The sequence below is a fragment of the Talpa europaea genome (genome assembly GCF_964194135.1).
Source record: "Talpa europaea genome assembly, chromosome: 8".
Taxonomy (NCBI): Eukaryota; Metazoa; Chordata; class Mammalia; order Eulipotyphla; family Talpidae; genus Talpa; species Talpa europaea.
In genome coordinates this window covers 73,333,980-73,357,256 of record NC_140075.1, presented here as the reverse complement: position 1 = coordinate 73,357,256, position 23,277 = coordinate 73,333,980, and the positions used below count along the sequence as shown (strand labels likewise).

The 23,277-nt window shown below is 33.1% G+C and overlaps 1 protein-coding gene across 1 annotated transcript in view; it reads right to left on the bottom strand.

Annotated features, from left to right (window-relative positions):
• The window catches only part of MIPOL1 (mirror-image polydactyly 1), a gene marked incomplete at both ends in the record, with an annotated part of 241,279 nt that overhangs the window by 96,213 nt on the left and 121,789 nt on the right, over nucleotides 1-23,277 (bottom strand). The window contains one exon of the mRNA XM_084240261.1: nucleotides 9,895-9,989. Within this exon, the coding sequence (XP_084096387.1) occupies nucleotides 9,895-9,989 (95 nt within the window). The remainder of the gene's footprint in view (nucleotides 1-9,894; nucleotides 9,990-23,277) is intronic.

Below are 23,277 nucleotides of genomic sequence, written 5' to 3'. Positions count from 1 at the left end.
GGATATCTAACTGGACTGCCAGTGCCACCCAGTCTTAAAAATATTGCTGGATCATCTTCCTCCTCCTCAGTCAATATTTGCTAAGTTCTTAATGACAGCAGTGGTATTAGAAAGTTTACAGAAATAAAGAGTAGATCAAAGATCTGTTTATTATCTCTTGCTCTTTATATTAGCAGTTATTTATTGTTTTTGCATTAATGAATCACAATGTTTTTGAACAAAGGTTTTTGCTTATTAGATATTATTTACATTTGTCAAATATTTTAAACTAGTTTAGATTTTATGAAACTTTATGTATATAATGCCTACATGCCAGAAAGGCATATGTGTTGACAGGAAAGGAAAAAAAAAATAATTTAAATAGGCTAAATAAATATATTGTACTGAGTGAAGGCCTTGACATATGGAGGAATTGTCTCCTTTTATTATTATTATTTCTGCCCATAGCTAATGTCCACAGGATTGAATTTTTAAAACATTTTTAAAAGGACACTTTCCCATACTAACTTGTCATGGGCTCCTGCTTCTACCTAGTAGTAGAAAAATGTTAATACATCTTTTAAAGTTGGTAACATTTTACTTAATATTTTATTTTTTTAACGTGCTTAATATCTGCAGTGTGCAGCACTTAAAAAGTTCAAAATATTTAACAAACTTATAACGTAAGAGAGGTTATCATTTATAGGCATCTATTTCATAATGTAGGTGAATCTTCTTTGGATTGTTATTCCCTTACATAGCTCATCTTTTTTAATAAACTACAACACACTAATAAAATATATTGAAGAAAATGAGTTTTACTGTCATCTGCATACATGGGTGTTACAAATCTATTTTTCACAGATGTCTATTTCTAGGCATCAAATTTCATTTGTGCAGGTTATTGTAACAACGTATGTTTAAAAATTACAAATTCATTTTAATTTAAAACTAATGTATACACATAAAACACTCATACATTAAGGTATAAAATGCAAATTAAAATTTCTTCTCACTTACCACATATCTATAGAAGAAATCTCACTGCTACACTCAGTCTCACCTTCCAGGTAACCTGCTGTTATATTTCTGACATATCACAATATTTAATATGTACATATACAAATATGTATATATTTGTAAAATCAGAAAACTTTCATCGACCATGAAAGACGTACACTGATTCAAGTATGAGATGCAGTGGTAAACAAACAAAATCCTTGTCCTTGCAGAATTTAATATCCAGAGCACAATACACAAGTACAGTGTGTAGGCATATTTACTATAAACTAAAACAAAGGAGAGCAGCAAGTGGAGTGATGTAGTAAAGATGTGGACTATTTTAGATAAGGTGATCAGGGCATTTAAGCAGAAAATTGAACAAAGTTAAGGAGTATTTGACATTTGGGGTAGATAACTCCAGACAGAAGGAAAAAAAGCAGTCAAGACCCTGAGATGGGAGCATTCTTAGAAAGTTCGAGATAAGAGGGAGTTAGTGTGGCAACAGTGAGGCAAGAGTGGAAATGTGAAGAAATGAGGTTAGAGAGGTAGTCAGGGGTCAGTGCATATGTCTATGTGTGCAGATACCTCTTTTATAAGTAAATAAGATTTCAACATTCATCTGGGGTCACAAATTTAAATGCTTAGAGGATTGAGGGAAGTGATATAATACTGCATGAAGTAGGCAGGATGGGAAGGGTGGTAAAAAGGAGAGTACATGCGTCTTTTGGTGAAAGTAGCCTGATAGTGTGCCCCAGCCATATGTTGAAATACATGTTTGATGGTTAATTTTATGTGTTAATTTTGGCTCAGCTAGCTATAGTACCCAGCTATTCAGTCAAACAGTAGTCTACATGTTGCTGTAAAGGTATTTTTAAAATATTAATAACATGTAAATCAGTAGACTTTGAGAAAAGTAGATTATTCTCCATAATATAGGTGACCCTCATCTAGTCAGTTGAAGAACTTAAGAGAAAGACTGGAGACCGGACAAGAAATTCTGTATCTTTAGATTCATTGTAGCAACTTCAGAACTTCCCTGGTTTTCCAGGTGGTTGACTGGCCCTCCAGATTTTGGACTTGCATTCCCCCAAAATGCTCTGGGTCTTTCAAATAAATCTCTCCCCCTGCATATAAACAGTGTTTGTTGCTCTGGAAAACCTTGATACTTGTGCTATGTCATAACCCTAAATGGCCCCAGGTTGGCAGATGGTCCCTTTCTTTATTTTGACAACAATATTTTAAAACAATGTGTTGGCTAAACGAAACACTCATAGTAGAAATTCTAACATGTATTTTTTACTATAAGAAACAATACCACAGCAACTCTTTCTGCCTTCATGTCTATAAAATTGTCTTTTTCTCCCTCTCTTTCTTCTAATAAACCAAACCTAAAACAAAAACACTTCAATGAAGACAAGATAATGATATTTTCTTCTAATTTTTTTTAAATTCTACATTTCAAGAAAGATACCCCCCCCCCCCCAAACATGTTTCTGATAATGGTTTTCTAACTTGAGCATCATAGGCTAGGAAAAAAATAAACTTTGTTACTTTGTTGGTAGGTGATATTGTTAGGGGGAAAAGGATGTCCTAAAGCTAATTCCATACAGGCTTTGTGGACTCCACCCCCACCCCAGGCCAAAGCCAAAGACACTGGGAACTCCAAATCCCATCACCACCAAAGGGAAGGTGGCTGGGACCTGAGGGTGGGGTAAAGCAGCCAAATGAATATAAAGACAGACACGTGGGCTTTGGGGGAGTCCCCCATTTTGGCTCTCCACCAGCTCGCAGCGTCTGGCCAGCTCTGAGAGTGACTTTGGGTTTCCAGGTCGGCGGATTGGGTAGGACGCATTAAAGACTTTATTTCCCTATTTTCTTCCTGAGTTGTACATTTTCCTTATTTCCTTTTCCCTTGTAAATAAACCTTTTATTAACCTTTTGTGTATGCCTGTAGTGGAGTATTAATAAGTCCCTTGTAAGCGCGCGGGTGAGGACCCACAGCCAGGCAACCTGTTTAATATCGGGGCTGCCCTATAACAATATGTACTTTATTACATGGAGATGCTACCTTGCTCCATAATCCCCCAAATAACTAACCAAGATGCTGGATTAGGTTCATGTTATATCTAATCATATAATTCACTTGCACATTTATCACTGAGCTCTTATTATTTGCATTGCACAGACTACCAATCTGCAGAAGAAACTTTTAACATGAAGAAACTTTCAATCTAGCGTTAAATTTGATTATTTATTCGGCAAATATTTACTGAAGGCATGCTATATATAAAGAATAGAAGCCCTAGTAGGGGAATTAAGAGGAATATTCACACAATGATGACATAGGTAAGCATGGGGTATGTATTATGAGAGAGCAACTGTGAGTAACTATGGCTGCTAGTTTTAAGTAAAATTAGCTCAATTCTGGTTAAGAAAATCAGAAAGGATTAATGGAATTGTTGGTATTTACATTGTATTCTGAAGACTCAATATGAAGCTAACAGGCAGTGATGGATTATTTCAGGAGGAATAAGTATAAAGGGGAAAGCACTGAAGTGGGAAATGGTGAGGTGTGTCCAGGAAAGAATAAGTGATTTGTTCTGGGTGTGTAGATAATAGTCAATTCAGTATAATAAATATTTGTTGAGTGCCCACTATGCGTGAGTGCCTACTATGTATGTATGTATGACACCAATGGCACAAAGATGAATAAAATTAGAAGGCAAAATTATTTTTGGTGAAATAATAAATCAGAAACAGAGGCAGGAGCAATATCAAGGAAACTTGTAAATGTTACATTAAGGAGTTTGAACTTTTTTGTATAAATAATGTGGTGTCATAGAACACTGGCTATCTAAGTGAGAAGTTAATCATAATATTTTGGGAATCTTAAGAGGAGTAAAGAATGGAGACAAGTAGATGAAGCAGCAAACAGTCTGCTCAAGTCTATTATAATGTAGAAATGTTGCAAAATAAGAAGACAAAAGTAACAGCCATTGAAAGGAAATACCTAGCACACTTTGATTACTGATTAAAACTGAGAAAAGATTATGCAGGAGGCAACAAGTACTTATGACTGTGGGTCCCAAGACCAATGGCAACACTTCACTGTTTTATCTAATCAAAAAAAGAATTAATTTTAATTAACAGATGGTACCCCTGAATTTATAATTAGCAAGCTTATTCTAATAGTAATTCTGGGCACTTTGCAAACCATAATGATTAAACAAAAAATGTTTCACTAAATGCTCTTAAAAAGAGGAGGCTGATCATTTTATAAAGTAACAAAGAGCTTTTGAGAGCTATGTATGTTGAATTTTAGTCTTGTTATAACAATTTTAGAATAGGGCAAAGAAAATAGTGAAACCTGATAATGAAAATAATGTCCTTCGGGATGCAAAGTCACAGGAGATATAAAATACTTCAGTAGAAATTGCCTCTTTACTAATTCAGTCGTTTTGTAGTTAAACAAAGTGAAAATATTAAGGTAATTTTATCAATAGTGATATCAATACATTTCTTTTGCACAGTGCTTTAGTTTTCAAAAAACATTCCAGTATAACATTCATTGATTTTCATAAAAAGCAAGTCAGGTATTTCTGTTTACAGGTGAAGTAACTGACATTTAGAAGTTAAGTAGCTTACTAAATGTCACATTCTATAAGTTGACAGGAGGAAGGAAAGAATCTTTAATAACTATTTTCCAAATCACTGAACATGCAAAAAATACAAATGTTAAGATTTTTTGTTTTGATTTTCAAAATTCATTAAAAACTTTGTTTTACATTCCAAACTCACATATATATATAAATATATATATGTGACTTTAATAGTAAAGGTGAAGCCAAAAATTACTATCAGAATGGGCTTGCAATTATAAATCCGATACATATTTAAAAAGCTGTGAAAATAGGGATACTTTAATAGCATAAGAAGGTAGTTCTTGATTCTCATCACTAAACAAAAATGTAACCTACCTCATTTGAAGGATTAATGAATTTTATAAACTGTCAGAACTAGAAAAACCTCTAATGTCAAAGTTAAAAAAACGGGTACATGGATAGTTCAGAGCATGCCTATGTTTAAAAACAGCTGATTAATGGCAAAGAAAGAACTCGGGCTTTCTTTTGTTCTGTTTATTACTGCTTTTGCAGTATGGTACCATAATACATAGAAAATACATGTGACAAAAATTTTATATCATTGGGTAAGTCCATTTATCACAATTTGTTAGAATATAGAAAAAAATGAAGTTAGAATATAGTGTTCAACCCTTCTTGATGAGAGGTTTATAATGAGAAAACTGTTGCTTCATGGTTTGAGTTTGCATGTTATGATCACTACTTGGTTTCTTATCAATGTATGGTTTTCACTGAGAGAGCATATGGTTCAACAAAGAACTATTGCTCCCATTAAAAAAAAAGCAACCAGATTCTACTGATAGTAATACGTCTGCTTGCTATGGATTGCATATATTCAGACCAAAAATACATGTAATAAGTAAAAGATGCATACTAAATAAAATTTATAAAAAGAATGTAGAAAATTAAAAAGTCTACCCCCTTTTTGAGGATATTTTACATAACTTCTATCTATATGAATATGAAATCCAATAAACAGAATTCAGGTTTGGTCCACTTACACTACGTCAAATGTGAAATTAATTAATAGTGACAATTAAAAAAATCAATAGAAATCATGCTACCTTAAATTATGGAGCATTCTATTCAATAAACTTGGCCTAAAATTTTAATTTTACCATATTTTGAAAGGCATCACGACTTCCTACATGGATTCAAACAAAATATAATAAAAATTTGAAACATTAACTTGTTGCTATTTTAAGTAAGTACATTAAATCCTAATCTACTGACACCAAACAGCAGGATCTAATTCTTATCTGCACACCTTAACTTACATGTTCTTAAGTGAAAGGAAATATAAAGAAGCACCATAAAATTCTGCAAACACGGTAACCTGGGCAATCTCTGATTAGAAAAGAGTTTGTTATTATTATGCCTCCTGAACTTAGGAATGCAGCACTACAGGTTTATAACAACAGGAAAAAATTATTACTAAATACAAATCTAACCTTACAGCACTGAAGACATTTCTTTGATGAAACTGTTTAGATTTAGACTAAGGAAACTGCTGCAGCAAACGTATTCAGCATTCAGCACAGCGATAAGGAGATACTAATTCTTAACTAACAGCAATTTTATAAGACATTAAATCTTCATACTGTTCGTCCTCTCCTGCTATCCCTTCCTCTTTAATGTGAGAGTTGCTATAATGGTAAATTAAGTATCTCTACCCATCCACTTCATTTGCCCCTGTCCTCAACTCTGCAAAAGCAAAGAAAAGGCCATTTCCTCTTCTTAGCATTCAAACACTATAGGAACTCAAAGGAAAAAAAAGAATAGAAAAACTCAGAAAAATATACTTCTATATACCTCATTTCCATACACGGAAACAGAAGACTTACAGTAACAGTAGCTCTTAGCACAACTGTGTAAAGGAAATTTTTTGAAAAAATATTTTAAAAGAATAAGATCAATATCACTAATTTGTTGATTTAAAGGCAAGGTAGAATGAAAGCCATCTGCACCTTTTAATCCGTCCTTAAAACTAGTAAATGATGACACATTCTTCTCTGCTCTGCTTCAGCTGTTGGAAAGTTGAGAGCAAGACTTGAGGCTTATTCTTTTGCTGTTTCATGGTATACTATAATATTCCTTTACTTTTCTTAGCTTATTTTTCTTAGCTTATTGGGAAGTAACTTTCTTTAACATGACAACATACATATAAAATTGATTGAAATAGTTGAAAGTTTATTTTTTCTTAAACTTTGCTAAATACAATCCATTATCTATGAATTATGAGTAATGGATTATATATATCTTTATAAAGTACATATATAAAAATTGCATAGATGTATATTTAATATATATATAAATATTAGTATATGGGATTACAGAATTGGTCTTGGCTTTCTTCATACAAAAATGGAACGTTTTCTTTCCTTCCAAAGCATGGGAAACTGAGGAAAAAAAACTAGTATTTCTATTAATTCACTGTGTTTCATGTATGGATTTATAACCACCATTATTTAGGAATGTAAAAACATTGTTTACTTTCATTTAAATCAGAATGTGAGCTTCTACTAGTCATCTTTTCTATCTTATTTCACTTAGCATCATGCTTTTTACATTTCATCTGATAAATGTTGTGGTATATATATGAATTACATTCATTTTCATGATTGGATACTGTTCCATAGTTTGTATATCCATGTCTTGTTTATCGATCTGCTGATGGACACCTCAGTTGTTTTTATTTTTTTGGCTAATGTGAACAATGCTGTGATGATCATTAGTGCACAAGCATCTGCTGGTGTCCTTACTCTCCATTCTTTTGGGGTACATGCCCAGGTGTGGAATTGCTGGATAATACAGGAATATCTATTTTATCTATTACTACACAGTGGATGTATCATTCTACATTCCCATCAACAATACAAAAGCATTCTATGTGCATTTTTGTTTCGATAGAAATGTGGATCTTCCAAAAGGAAGCATCTTCCCTTGTATTTTTCTTGAGTTGATAACACATATTCTTTGTGCCTCAAACACTGTATAGATGTGCATTATTTACTGATGTTTCATCGATGATGGGTGTCCCACTAGGCTATATGATATGACTAGGTGTATAGTAGGTTATAACCTCTAGGTTTGTGTAATTACACTCTATGATGTACGGATGATGATGAAATCACCTAATCACACATTTCTCAGAATGTAACCTCATTGTGAAGTGACACATGACTGGATAGGCTTTTCTTTTTGATATATTCAGATACATGTCATTCTTTATTGCAGCACATAACTTTTATTTATCTATTTTTAAGCATTTTCTGTTACGACACTTTACAGTGAGTAACAAATATTGTTAGAGGCCTATTTAAATGAACATTCAATACTTTAATTTAATAATCTTTCACTTCTTTCTATCTAGTGATCTTTACCTCCTCTCAATTTCAACCATCCACTTGTAGGTCAATGCCTTAAACCTTGTCATGGCACAGAAATGAGTGTTTCACTCCTGAGATCTGATGTCACATTTCACTTTCTCGCTTCCTATCTTTTCACCTTTAAATTTTTCTAAGTCCTCAACACTTCTGTTTTTTTTTTTTACTCCTTTTTCTTTCAGGATACATATCACTGTCATTTTATTTCCTGCCCTTTTTAGCTCAAACTATCATTCATCATCTCAACAACTCTTCGGCTAGCACACTCTCAAACTCTCTGCTCTCTGTCATTTTAGTCCTGCAAATTTATAATCATTTCAATCCTTTGCCTTCTGTGCTGCTCTACGAAGACAGTTGAATATGTTAAATTACACAACAGTACAAACTAGAACTCATACAATTTTGTGCATCATCCCCAGCTGAGTCCTTAGTATTGCTTGACTTTGTTCTTCTTGCCTTAATTCAGTAGCTACTCTAATTCTGTCATTCCTCTCAGATTTCCACTTTATATAAAAGAACACCAGTGCTTCAGGGTTACCCCAGGCTGATTACCTCATTTTAACTTGATTACCCCTGTAAAGACCCTATTTCCAAATAAAGCCACACTATAAAGTGCTAGAGGTTAGAATTTCAGCATGTAATTTTTGAAGGACATAATTCAATCAATAACAATATTACTACCTATATATCATTATTTTAGAGGGGTCATTTAGATGCCAGGAACACTGCTTCAAAGCAGGGTTTTTAACGAACATAGAAAAAATTCCATCTTTACTTTTCACTAACATTCATGTAAGTACAGAGTTTTTTTTTTTACAATTATGAACACAAGCAACAAACCACAGTAGCACTATTAGCAGTTCTTTAGAATTTGCACCCATAGAAACCACTGGTATTTTCATGTTACATTCCAGTGTTTGCAGTTAACCCCCAAATACCAATTATAGTCATCACTACTTTGAAATCACAGACTTGCAGTTAGATATAATTATTTAATGTACTGATAGTAATGCAGGTATAGCAACATAGCACGGTATAATACTTTAAAAAAACATATACCTAGAAAATCGATGAAACTGATTGTGATTTAATTGCAGTTTATATCCTTAACAACATTCTGAGAGGAAGTCAAATTAAGAAAAAAATCTTTCAACAAATTTATAGTCCCACTTAATAAATACTTACATTTCAGACTTTAAGTTCTTAATCAAAGAATATACAAAGCATTGTATATGAATTAGAATTTTTACCTAATTTTTTTTACCATAAATAGCTGTCAGAATATTTTACTTATAGCCCATTAAACAATCTTATCTCTTCAAGTGCAACAAAAAATTGAAACAAAATTATCACAAAACAATATTTACCCTTACAAGAGGAGATGCACTCTGACATTTTCTATTCTATTTCTTTTCATTAAAAAAATGCCAGTGTGACCTACTAAATTAATTTCACAACTACTCCTGGAACGCAAATTATATTTTAAAAAATCTTTATAGAAGTATTCCTTCAGAAATTTCTCATATTATATACTTGGCAAAATTTTGTTATTATTGCTACTCATGTATTGAAGAAAAATGTATCATCATTTTACAGATAGCATTTAGATGAGTAAATATTTCAACAGCCAACCAGGTTTCAGACAACTGACTGTGAGTTATGCAAATTATTTAATTCTGCTGGGAGTCTAAACTTAAGCTTTAGAAAATGTAGAAAGAAAAGAGGTAGCATATGAATATTTTATACCTAATCATTTAAAAATTATAAAAATGTTTTAAGCGTACACTGTTTAATTTCATTGAGATATATTCTCTTTTTCTATTGTAAAATCAGGTAGAAATGCTTCTCAACTAATAAGATTTAACTAAAGTCAAAAAATATTTTACCTGTAGTAAACTCGAAGTGTCTGTATTTCTTCTTCCAGTTTTTTGTACTGTTGTACTACAGTTTCTCTGGCTTGCTGCATAGCTAACAACTTTGCCTGCAAGTAATTAATATTTTAAGAAATTTAATATTAGTTTAGCATATTAATATACAGTACTACAGTTTGAAGAGGATTCTTAAATTCCTAGTAGTTTTAAAACCTATCAATAGTTTTAATACTCTTGTAATTCCCTATACAATGCAACTATATTAATAACAGAAACTAAAGACATGAACATAATAAATTTACCAACTTTGCTCATAACTAAACTTCAAACTTATTTATCTGTATCATCAGATATATGCCTCTCTGCAATGTTTAACTTTATACACAGATTCAGACTGTGGAACATGGGTTCAGAGCAGTATCTAGGAGAGATAAGCACAATGGGTGTTTCACATAAAAATTTAATGTGGCTCCACTGCCTGATCACATTAGATTTTCTTTTAACTTTATTAAACTACAACTCAGAAAATTCTAAATATGTTGTCAAGCCATCTTTGATATTTAACATAAAAAAATATGAAAGACTGAAACCTGATTTTTAGAGATATGACTTAACCTTTTCAATTCTTTTTCTTATAGAAAAAAAGAATCTCTAAAGGGGAGAATGGTAGCAATTTTGAATGTTAGAAATATTTTATTCAAGAGGGGCTATTGAATCTCCCTGCCTATATTATTCAAATTTTAAAGGGTCTGCAATGAGCTTTTCAATAGAGTTCAAACTAGTATCGTAAAAAGAAATGCCAACTTCCAGCCATCATTCCTATTGGATTTCTGGAAGAAACAATAAGTTTTCAATGTAATTTCAGAGAGATGGTACTAATAACTCAGATTTCAGTTTTGTATTCAAAGTTTAACTTGCATGAAAAGGCTAGGATGAATTTAATTCAATTAATAAAATAATAGTATTAGATAAAGAACAGATTAAGGTGCTATCATACAAGTCATAAACTACACTAATGGCAATAATTAAACATTAATTGGGGCCTCCCCTGGTGGCTCAGCGGTTGAGCGCTGGGCTGTGAAGCTGCCTGCAGCCTCTGCAGCGCCGGTTCGATCCCCGGCCACCAACGAGGGTCCCACATGGTGGGCAGACCTCTCCTGCTGCGCCCGCTGCTCCCCTCAGCAGTGTATTTCATCACTCTGCCTGTTCTGTTCCCCGCTCTGGCTCTGGTGAATTCTCTCACCCTCCCCTGCTTCTGACTGTACCCAGTGCTTGTATAAATAAATAAATCTTAAAATAAATAAATAAATCTTTAAAAAAATTAATTGAAAGTTTGGAGACAGATAAAATTTAAAAATTTTGTTGAACTCATATGGTTTCACTAAAATTATCTTCTTGCTAAGAATTCAATCATAAGACAGAAGGTGAAATCTTGATAATAGGAAAATTAATTTTACTAGCATTTAAAATAAAATTAGGTTTGTGATGACAAAAATTAAGTTTTGCTTATTTACAGCTTATTATAAAATGTGACTGAAATGGTAATTTGACACCCACTCATTGTGACTAATGGCAAGCCAAAAAAATACACAAAAAAGTACTATCACATTCAATTTACGAAACATCATTCTGTTGTAGACATTTAAGAAACATAAAAGATTTTGGAGGAAAGAGATAATTTGCTAGATAAATATGTGGCAATCTGAAATATCTTAGATGCTGAGTTCTTTTTATCCTAGTTTTTTTTTTTTTTGCAACAATCCCTGGATCCCCCAAAATACCAAACCCAACAATGTACTAGCAGGAAAATGCCCTGTGTAGATCATGCTTATGGAGTTTGTGAAATGAAAATGTCAATGTAACAATTAATATTGAACATTTCATCTGTCTTCCGATATTTAACTGGCTATGAAGTTTTGGTGTTGCTTCATAGCTACTCACTCAATTAATAAATTTCAAATGTTTACTCTTCTCTCTAGGCCCTATGACTGTGTTCAAAGCTATTATAAACTTTCTTGTTTTACAACCTCTTACCTACACTTTATCAGATAATGTGCTTATCTGTTCCAGCATTTTTTGGGGGGAACATACCATTACCCTATGCCACAATGATCTTCTCAGTCCTGGTGGCTAGGATGAATTTAATTCTCTACCACCTTAGGTATACATAATGCAGGTTGCTAAAGCAGACTATTCCATCCCACTACCTTTCAGGAGAAAACTAAATCCTGAGGACTTCATTTGTACCACCGGATCCCCATATGCCAGAGACAGATCCAGATCCATTTCTTGGACTGCTTGGGTAGATGAAGCCTTACTAATTAATTAATTAATCAATTTATTTTATTTAGTTTTGACAAGCTAATTTGAGTTCAATTTATACTACTTGGGTGAACTTTGTACCAAGCTACCAGGTAATTATTATTATCCCTATTTTACAGGTAATAAAATTGAGGTTCATGAAGATTAAGTGGTTTATAAATATAACATACCTAGTGATTGATAGGACTCATACATGTAGATAATATACATATACATTAATCTATGTTCTCAAGAACATAATACAGACAACAAAAAATACTGATTCAGGAATTTGAAAAACAATACAAATATATGTGCATTCACAAGCACGTGGTTTATAAATATTACAGCTACGCTTGCAGGGAAAGGAAAAGCAGAGATGTACCAGACATTCCTGAGTGTGCCATCTATTTATGTATCATTCAATCCTTTCCACATATATAATTGTACATTTTGTTCTTCAACAGCTCCAAATTCCACCTACTCTTTCTCCATCATCCCGCCAACTCCCACCTGATGTAAAAATGTAAGAAACTAGGTACTGTACTTCTAATAAATATGTGCATTGTTTGCATTCAGTTTTGAGTCATTAATATTTTTAGTATGAGGGTGTCTTCTCACTGGGCATCATGTGTGTTTCATCTAAGTAATGGGAGTCACTACAGTATTTAATCATGGCATGATCTGTTTCTCTGAGTTCAAACTGTGTTGCTGGTTCACTTCTCCTTTAAGAACAGAAAAAATATAAACACTCCGCAGTTTCCACCACCAAAATTTGCCTACAAAAATGTCTGTCTTTTTAACATATGATATCCTCAATCCACTAATTTTACTACTGTGAAAAAAATTTTCTAAGCATACATAGTCACAACCATCTTTTTAAAACTCTCTAAGCAAGTTTTATGAACTTATCACCAAATTCCATTGGTTCTCAGATACTGCCTTTAAAACCACTCCAATCCCCTTTGAAGACACCATCTATTGTAACAAGCAAGCATCCACTAAGTGAAAATGTGTACTGGTTCTTAATAGGCCACATTTCCCCACTCCAAACAAAAGTCTCCTCTGAGCAATACCAAAATATTTTTTCCTGCCTATAGCTAATGTTTTAAAAATTTTCTCATCTCATCTCTATTTATACACAACCCCCCCTCCACCTTGCCCTTTTCTCTTAAGTAGTACTACCTGTTACATAAAGAGAACAGCAATATTCTTGAACCTCTCTTTTGTTGCTTATATAGGGACAATTTGGAAGTTATGACCACAAATCCAATGGTGTACTCTACACTTTCACATGCTCTCCAGTAACCTTTCATACTTGCTTCCCAACAACTGAAAGGTGTTGCTTAAAACACCTGGAAGCACCTGCTGAATTAAGTCCAGGTGAAACAATGGAATCAAATCATTAGTTATTATAACAATGGAAATTTACACCATCAGTGGATGTTTTACGTTTATAATATCCTCCCTCTATATCTTCACAAAAATTTTTTAATTAAAATTTTCTGTAACACTGCCTTCTTTTCATTTTGTTTTTAGTTTTATTGTGATACAATTGACAGAAATCACTATTAATTTTGGGCACATGACATACAATTTGATGTACTATACACTGCAGAATGATTACCACAGTAAGTTTAGCTATATTCACCTAACTTATTACCGTTCTTTTTTTTGTGATGAAACCTTTTCAGATCTACTGTCTTAGCAACTTTTGAATGCATGATACAATATTGATAATTTTAGTCACTATGCTGTACACAACACCTCCAGAACTTAAATATCTTAGGTGATGGAAAACAATGTTCGTTAACTAATGGTAGGTTAGTAAAGGTCTCATTATCCTGAAACATTTTATCTAATAACTAGAATGAGATACAAAGAAAAGACTATATTGTTCACATCACGGAATACTTTGTTACAGATATTGTAGAGAAACCACTTTTTTCTTACTTTAAAATATTGTTATGTTTGGTTTGAATGTGCTTTTAATAGTGATAGTCTGATGTAATTAAGCTTTCCTTTAGTAACTTCAAGACCATTAGTGGAAGTCTGCTTTTATCAGAGAACAGTGGCAATTAGTCTTCCAAAACATACAGTACAAATTAAATCACAGAAGCAAAAAATTTTATCCACAAAAAAGATCTTAAAGATAATATAGTCTCTTACTAATTTTTTTTTTTTTTTTTTTTGGTGAGGAAGTTGCTAACATGTTTAGGGAAATATCTGGAAACAGTTCAAGGTTTCACGGCTGGTTAGAAGGAAAGCTGGAAATAGAATTCAAGGATCCAGAAAACATTTATTCTACCACAAAAATTCTTATTTAAATATGACATAATTTAATATGTATGCTTATTATTCTAATGGAATTGCTATAGGGTAATCATAAATATATGTGATGACACTATATCATTAAACACATCTGTAAGAGATCTAATTTGATATTTTCAAACACTGCATCTAATTCGACAAGTGCTCAAACATGACTATAGCCATTCCAGTGTTTGACTTAAAGCCTCAGACACACATTAAGACCTGAGGAAAGAAAGAAAACATTTCATAAAAAAAGATATCTAAAAAAATTAAAAGCTACCATCAAAAGGATAAAAAATGACTGAGTTTCAATTATACCTGCCTTTTATCAGAAAACTTGGATTGCTCACCACAGAATATTAACACAGTTTATTGTTCTCTAAGGTGACTCCTTAGAAACTTGTTTTTTCATCCTTGTGCCATGCCTCTCAGATCAGGTTCCTGGCTCAAAAGCACTCAAATACACACACACACACACATTCTCTACTGATCAATGGTCTGACATAACAGAAGGAAAGTTTTAATGGAAGTAGAAATCATATTCATAGGCAGAAAAGGATATTCATAGGCAGAAAAGGATATATTCATAGGCAGAAAAGGATCTACTAGCAATGGACAGAATCCACTGCTGGAACAGTGGATGGAACAGGAATGGAAAGCAGAGGGAAGAATGCCAGAAAGAGAGTGCAGCACAGAGATTAAGAGCAAACTTGGGTTTGGTTATCAGTAATTACTTTTATGATGTGGAATAAAGGCCTCAGAAGCTCAATTTTCTCATTGGTAAAATGGAGGTGATAATACCCATCTCACAGAAGTATTACACAATAATGAGATAACTTAGCATATGATATAGCTATGTCAACATGAACAAATATCTAAGTCATACAATTAAACCTTGGTGTGAAATTATTGTGGAAATAACTAATGTCAGTAGGAGTAGCATTATACCAAGTAACAGCTGAATATGGTGAGAAGGGTTTGGGCTTAAAGTACAAGTTCAAGCCACGTGGTAGTCTACAGCAAAGTCATTAAGATCCAGACAATAAATATTTTAGACTTGTGGACTACAGTCTCTGTTGCAACTAATCAACTGCTGCTGTAGTATGAAAAATGTAAATGAACAGGCATGGCCATACACAATATGTAAATGAACAGGCATGGCCATATTCCAATGAACCTTTATTTAAAAAAAAACAAAAACAAAAACAAAAACAAACAGACAGCGGTCCAGAGACCTTAGTTTGCCAACTATGAGACATTACAGATTTGCACTCAGCCCAGAAAATCTGTTGGTTTTTTTAAAAATATTTTTCATTAATTGTCAGCTGGAAAGGTGAAGAATGGAAGTGCGAACCACATTTCCAGTTCAACTGATCTAAAATGAACAAGCTTTTGGGAGACAAAGAAACAAAATTGAAATTCATACTGTTCTAGAACAGGATCTTTAGGGTATACACTGACAGCAAGAAAAAAGGAGTTAAAGTTGGCTATATGGCAACCATGTGTTTGCCTGGCAACACTGCATTGTGATGGGAAATCACCTTGCCAAGGAGGCATGTTTCACCTATTATACCCAAGCAAAACAAACAAAAAGACAGACAAAAAGTCCTTATAACTTTAATCTGTATTTTGATTGAGGTTAATAAAGTTTCACCAGCATCCTTTTTATTAGTGTTTACATGGCATTTATCTTTTTTTCTTTTTTTAAAATAAATTTTATTTTTATATTCCCCATGCAATTTTGACCCCAAGCCCTCCCCTCCCCGCTGCCCCCACCCTTCATGGAGTGTCTCTGGTTCACAGTTGCTTGTTGATTTTGATTTTTACTTTCTTATAGTTATTCTTTTTCCTGGTCCCTTATTGAAGTTTTCTAGATTCCTGCTATGAGTGAGACCATCCGGTATTTTTCTTGTTCTTTCTGGCTTATTTCGCTGAGCATGATCCCTTTCGGCTCCATCCATGTTGCTGCAAATTGCATGTGTTTATCTTTTTTGATTGCTGAGTAATATTCCATGGTGTATATGTACCTCATCTTCTTGATCCAGTCATTTATTTTTGGGCATTTGGGTTGTTTCCAAAGCTTAGCTATTGTAAACAGTGCTGCTATAAACATAGGGGTGCAGGTGTTCTTTGGAATTGATGTTTCTGTGTCCTTTGGGTAAATACCTAGGAGTGGAATTGCTGGATCATATGGAAGCTCTATGTTTAGTAGGTCAAGAAATCTCCACACAGCTCTCCATAGTGGTTGGACCAGTTTGTACTCCCACCAACAGTGCAGGAAAGTTCCTTTTTCTCCACAACCTTGCCAACATTTGTTGTTGCTAGTTTTTTTAATATGTGCCATTCTCACTGATGTAAGATGGTATCTCATGGGAGTTTTGATTTGCATTTCCCTGATTACAAGTGATGTTGAACATTTTTTCATATGCCTGTTGGCCATTTGCATTTCCTCTTCAGAGAAGTTTCTTTTTAGCTCTTCTGCCCATTTTTTGACTAGATTATTTTCTTTGTCTTTGTTGAGTATCATCAGCTCTTTGTAGATTTTTGTGATCAGTCCTTTATCATTAGTGCTGTGTGCAAAAATGTTCTCCCAGTCGTTTGCGTGTCATCCTTGCACAGGGGCCATGCTAATCTTCTCTGTATCGTTCCAATTTTAGTATATGTGCTGCCGAAGCGAGCACGGCATTGATCTTTTTACATCTTTTCAATTTCAAATTTTCTATATGCTTAGGTTTAGATGTAACTATTAGAAATGACAGTATATTATTTATAGTGTACTATTCTTTGGGTCTAATGATTTTTGTCTGTTAACTGGAATGTTTGATCCCCTTACATTTTAACATATTTAGCAATAAATTTGAGTTTACTTATCTTATTATGAGCTGTTTGTCCCACTAGTTCCATAATTTCTTTCTTTCAAATCATCTTTTCTTGTTATCTTTTGATCTGATTCTTTTACTATTATCCCATTTCCTTCTTCTTCATTTTGAAAGTTAAACATTTCTTTACATTCTTTTAATGGTTATCCCAGAAATTACAAGACACAATTTTTACATCAAAAATCTAATATTAATACCACTGGACAATGAGAGGACTTTAAAATCCTTTAATTCTTTCTACTCTCCTCCCAAATTATTTGTTAATTTAAAAATGAATTATAGGGCCTCCCCGGTGGCGCAGCGGTTGAGAGCTGGGTTGCGAAGCTGCCCGCAGCCTCTGCAGCGCCAGTTCGATCCCCGGCTGCTCCCCGGCCACCAGAGGAGGGTCCCACATGGCGCGCAGACCTCTCCTGCCGCCCGCTGCTCCCCCCAGCAGTGTACTTCGGTCCTTCTGCCTGTTCTGCTCCCTGCTCTGGCTCTGGTGAATTCTCTCACCCTCCCGCGCTTCTGACTGTACCCAGTGCTTGTATAAAATAAATAAAGAAATCTTAAATAAAAAAAAAAAAAGAAGGTGGCATCCTGAGTGACTCCAAAAAAAAAAATGAATTATAATTCCTTTTATTTATATTTAAGTCTCAAAAACATTAATATGTGTTGGTTGAGTTTATGATCATTCATATTTGTTACTTTTTTGTTGCCTCATTCCTTATGGAATCATGTTGTTTCTGTTTAAATAATAGCTAATTATAAAGGTACAACAGGCAACTTAATGTTAGTTGTCTGAAAATGTATTTATTTCATATTCACTCTTAAAGATATTCATGTTGAGTATATAATTTTAAATAGGTATTTTGTTTCAGCAACATTGAAAGCATTATCCCAATGTCTCCTGACTTTCATTATTGGAATGAAAAATCATCTGTTTGTCTAATTGATACTCATTTGAAAGGAATCTGTGTTTTCCCTCTGGCTGGTTACTTTAATGGTTATCTGTTTGATGTTACAATTTTCTGTTTCATCATGGTGTGATTAGGTGATTAGCTCACAACACAATGAAATTAAAGGATTCTTGCTCATCTTGTGGAAACATATATTCTAACAGTTTAGAACAATCTTATTTCCTGACGTAATAATGCTTTTCCTGGATTGTCTGTATTCACTCTTTTGGGTCCAATGAAATATATTTTGAACTATCTTTCTCTAAGTCTCCTAATTTTTGTTTCTTCCATCTGTGTTGTATTATGGGTAATTTTTCATATATATTAAAGTTAGTATCTTTCAGCTCACTAATTCTTTCTTTAGTTTATGTGATATTTAACCTCACCTAGAGTGTTTTACGTCAAAACATTTGTCGCTCTCTCTTTTTGTTTATGATTCCTTTTAAGATTTCTATAGTATTTCCTAGAAAACACTCATGGTTTATTCATGGTAGCACTCCATACTCTACTTAATTATAAACCAAAACAGTTCATCTATAGCTACCATATTTTTTTAGCTGACTTTATTGTGTATATGTATTTCTGTATGCATGTTTTAGGTTTGTCTGGCAACTCATTCATGATGGGTTTCTTCTTTATGTGCTTGACTGAGCTTTGGATGTGAAATCATATTTCTCATAACAATCTGTAGGACTCCAGCTGGACTAAATTGGGTATGCCTTCCTCTGAAGAGGGTTTATGTGTAGTTAATCAATGCTCAGTTCCCTAGTCTTATTACTGGTGCAAGAATTGGGCTCACAATTGAAGATCAAAGTACTATTTAGATGCTTGACCTTGGTGCAGCTATGGTCCACCTGTTTCCTTATTATTGGGGAGGAGGTTGTCCACACCATTTTTTGATGAAGATTTCCTCTATTACTGTGTATCTAGCAATGCATGGAAATGATGTGTATCCTGAAAGGTTAGCAGTAGAAGAGTACTAACAGTAACTTCTTGCCACACTGTAGAAAGGAATAGTCTATATTGAAATTTAATATACATTATCATCAATAATAGATCAAGCTGTATAATTTAATGCTTAGAATTCACACCCTTTGTACATTAACTGGGTTTATTTAGTTTAATATTTTTCCTGAATTTGTTTTAAATAGAAAAGATATAAGGCTTCAGATTGCTACTTGCAAACCCTCTTTGAAAACAACCCACGGTGGGGTTGTCTAGTCTAAAAACTCAATATAAAGTATTGTAAAGTAAAATTTTAGATATAATTACTCTAATAATCACTCTCCCCCTTAATGTTGTTTTATGTAAGTACTGGGGAATATAAAGATTGGCTATCTATTTCATCAGATGGTAATACTAAAATGAGATAAATTTCCTGTATCATTTTTAAGCTGTATAATAACTTATATGACAACAATTAGTGTTTTTGGCTTCTTGTCTTTAAACAACAATCTCTATTGTTCTACAATAAACAATACAAAAATTAAAACTATTTAAAAAAACTTAGTGGACAAAATGACCACAAAAGCTTGTATAGTTCAGCTGAGTGTTAAGACTACTTCATGTTTGTTAGATGTCTGATCTCCAATAACTGCCACATACTCTAATTTACGATAGAGGTTTACATAATCTCATTTTTATTTTATTCTTTTCTTTCCACTTTTATTTTAAAGGGGGAAGGTATTTATAAGTAATCACCCAATTGATAAAACTGTTGAAAAGTAGAAATTGAAACATTCCCCATAATTGCTTTTAACAATGTAAGCACTTTAGAGAAAATAAAACCCTATGTTGGAAGAACCACTTATTAGAAAATGTTTTATGTAAACTTTCTCAGTTTTAAAATTATAAAACTTAACATCGGAAACAGAATTTGAACCCAGAATTAACTACCAGTTCAGTAGATAACCTTGTGTCTGTGCCAACCTCTTCGCAAATGTTAAACATGCCACTATATCCTAGACGTGACAGTCTTTTCCAACTTCCAGCACTTTTTGCATTTCTGTCATTTATTTTGAAATCTTCTTTTTGTATTTTGAGTATATGATATCATTTACTTTTAAAGCTGTAAGTTATTTAACATAATGTCCTGAACCTTTATTTTATCCTTGCCCCTTAATTCAGGCAGTGGGGGCTTTATCCTTTCCTTTGAATTAACTCTGATAATATACTAACTACCCTGACCTTACATTTGATCCTGTTAGATCCTGTTAGATGTCTAGCCCCCAAGGACTTCCTGATTGTACCTCTGAAAGTCTTTCACACTGATATGTACAAAACTATTGGTGACTTCACTGACTTCACTAATAATCTATTATTTAATGAGATTTACCTCTTTTAAGATCTAGAAAATGTTAGTCACGTAGTATTTATAGTCCACAGAGACTATCCATTAAATTATTAAATTTCTGTCTATGATACCACTTGTTCTTCAAGTTATTTCCTCAGGAAAAAAAAATATATGCAAAAATCCACAAAGCATCAGCTGGAATGTGAGTTCCCCAAAAAAGTCCATTCTCCTTTCTTATGGCATGATACATTCCTTTCACTAAGCTTGCTTTCTCTGGTACTACCTAAGAACATGAGCACACAGAGAAAATTAAATTCTTATTTAAACTCAAGGAGCAAACATTTCCCAAAATGACAATATTCTCCTTTATACTGAGTTGTAAACATTTCTCTACATGCCAGTGCCCTTCCGTTTAGCTAGAATTTTAGTCAGCAGTATTTTGTTTATTTGTTCAGGATCGTGTATGTTTTTCACTATATCTATAAGACACCTCATCACCTGAACACCTGCTGTACTAAACTTGTCTTGCCAGCAAAAAATTTTGAAATTATGCAATCTGCAATTCAGTCCATGGCAAGCACTTGGGTAGAATTTCTTCTACACCTTTCAACATACCTAACAACAATTAAAGAACAACCTGCATAGAAATATTGCCAACTGAAAAGTTAGTGAAGCGAAGTTTAATCAAGTGAACTTGACTACCATTAGCTAAGGACTTTAGATACTTATTAAATAAGGACCATAAGCACTGTCTATCAAATAACCTTGGCATCAACCTCAAGATTTCATGACTGTATTGAAACATCAATATGATTATGTGATCTCTAATAAATGAAAATAATTTTTTCACTCATTAAAGTTTTATGTATCAATAATAAAAACTTGGATGGGGTTATAGAAAAATCAGTCATGAGAACTGGAAAAATTTACTCTTAAAGGAAATAATATCTTAATTTATATATTAAATAAAAATTTAAAATAGGAAGACAGGTTTCTGGTTATGTAAACATTAAAATGTAACTAGCAAAAATTATAATTATTAAAAATGAAGTCTTACAGTCAAGTCTATCTGAAAGATATTTTTACTAAGGTAGTTCATAATTAAATAAGAACACTGAAAAAATTCCAAAAAAAGAATATTAACTTATAAGAATCTAATTGATAAATAATTTTATTCAGGCTTTTTAGACTAATCCAATAAATTTTCTAACCATTTACTATAAAAACCAACAAAAACCAACTGAAATTATCTAAATTTAAGGCAATTTTCAAAAAAGACCAAATCAGATGCTAAAGAAATATAGAGAAGCAAGATTTAATACACAAATCTGAAGTTTTCTTAAATGCTTTAAACTGATATACAAGTATTTTTAAAAAGCATCTGAAGTTTTAAAGTGATGACAATTTAGTTTTCAACCAAAGGAAGTGGGATTGCCAAACCTGACTTCACTTGTGTTACTAAATATAAAGAGAACTTCTGTATATGAAATTAGAAGTTTTTGGGAAATTGCATCTAAGCATGTGAAAAGCAGAAGAAAAGAGAATTCCCTGTTTCCTTTTGGATGCTGCAGACAACAGCAACACAGCCGAGGGCACACTGCTGCGGATTTTAACTGCTGTATGGAACTACTCAAAATGCTTTTGATCCATTTTATCTTGCAAGTTAGCAAAGAAATGTTGCAATAAGAAACACCAACAAAGATCTGAAAAAGTTAAGCTCTGGATTACCATATTGTGTTCTCCTGCCATTCAATGCTTTATACAAAGGCAGTGGTGTTCAAAGTAAGAAAGAAAAAAAAAGTGGAGAGAGAAAAGAGAAACTGGTCTCAGAAAGCGCAAAGCACAAAGTAAATAATATTCTTCTACATCCCTTCTTTTTCACAGATTGGATGTTAAAAGAGTTGCAGCAATTAGGCTTTTGTTAATTACCAGCTGTTGAAACAGATGTGTTGACTATCCTTATTAGTCAACAGCTGGGTGAGAAGAACAATTGATGCTCCCTAAAACCAACAGCCAGCTGCTCTGCAGTAATTATCTTCAATTAATAATACAGGTGATAAAGGCAAAAAGCTCCTATCCCTCTGTTTCAATAACTTTGGCAGTTTCAATAACTATGGCTTTATCATTACACAGTAATAGAGAACACATTTATTACAACAAGTAAGGTTGTATATTAGTGCTGTATTAACTGTATGGTAGCTTCCATTATGCAATTTCTGGAGAAGGGATCAGACAAGTGCTAAAAGTAGAAGCAGACATTCTGTAGGCTTTTATTTATCATATTTCAAATGTCACTGCCAATTTCTCTAGCACTAACAATAATAGCTAAGCACTTAAGTTCTTTGAAAAAGAGAAGCATATCTAAAATCTGTTCTTTTTGATTTCCAGGTGTTTTTGCTGATCATGTTTTATATTCAGTTCACTGAAGCAATATATTTTTTCTTGGTATGCCTAAATATCAGTGTCTTGTTCCCTAGCTTACATTTCCTAGGTGACTGGTAGAAGCAATTTTACCAAACTCAAAAAGAATTTATTTCTTAGCAGCAAACATTATTTCATGTATACAAAGAGATCAGCAAAACAAACAACCAAGCAAGAAAACAAAACAAAAAAAAAATAAAAGCTTATTTTATTTTGTAGAGCCCATCTTATGATAAATAATCAAGTTTCTTAT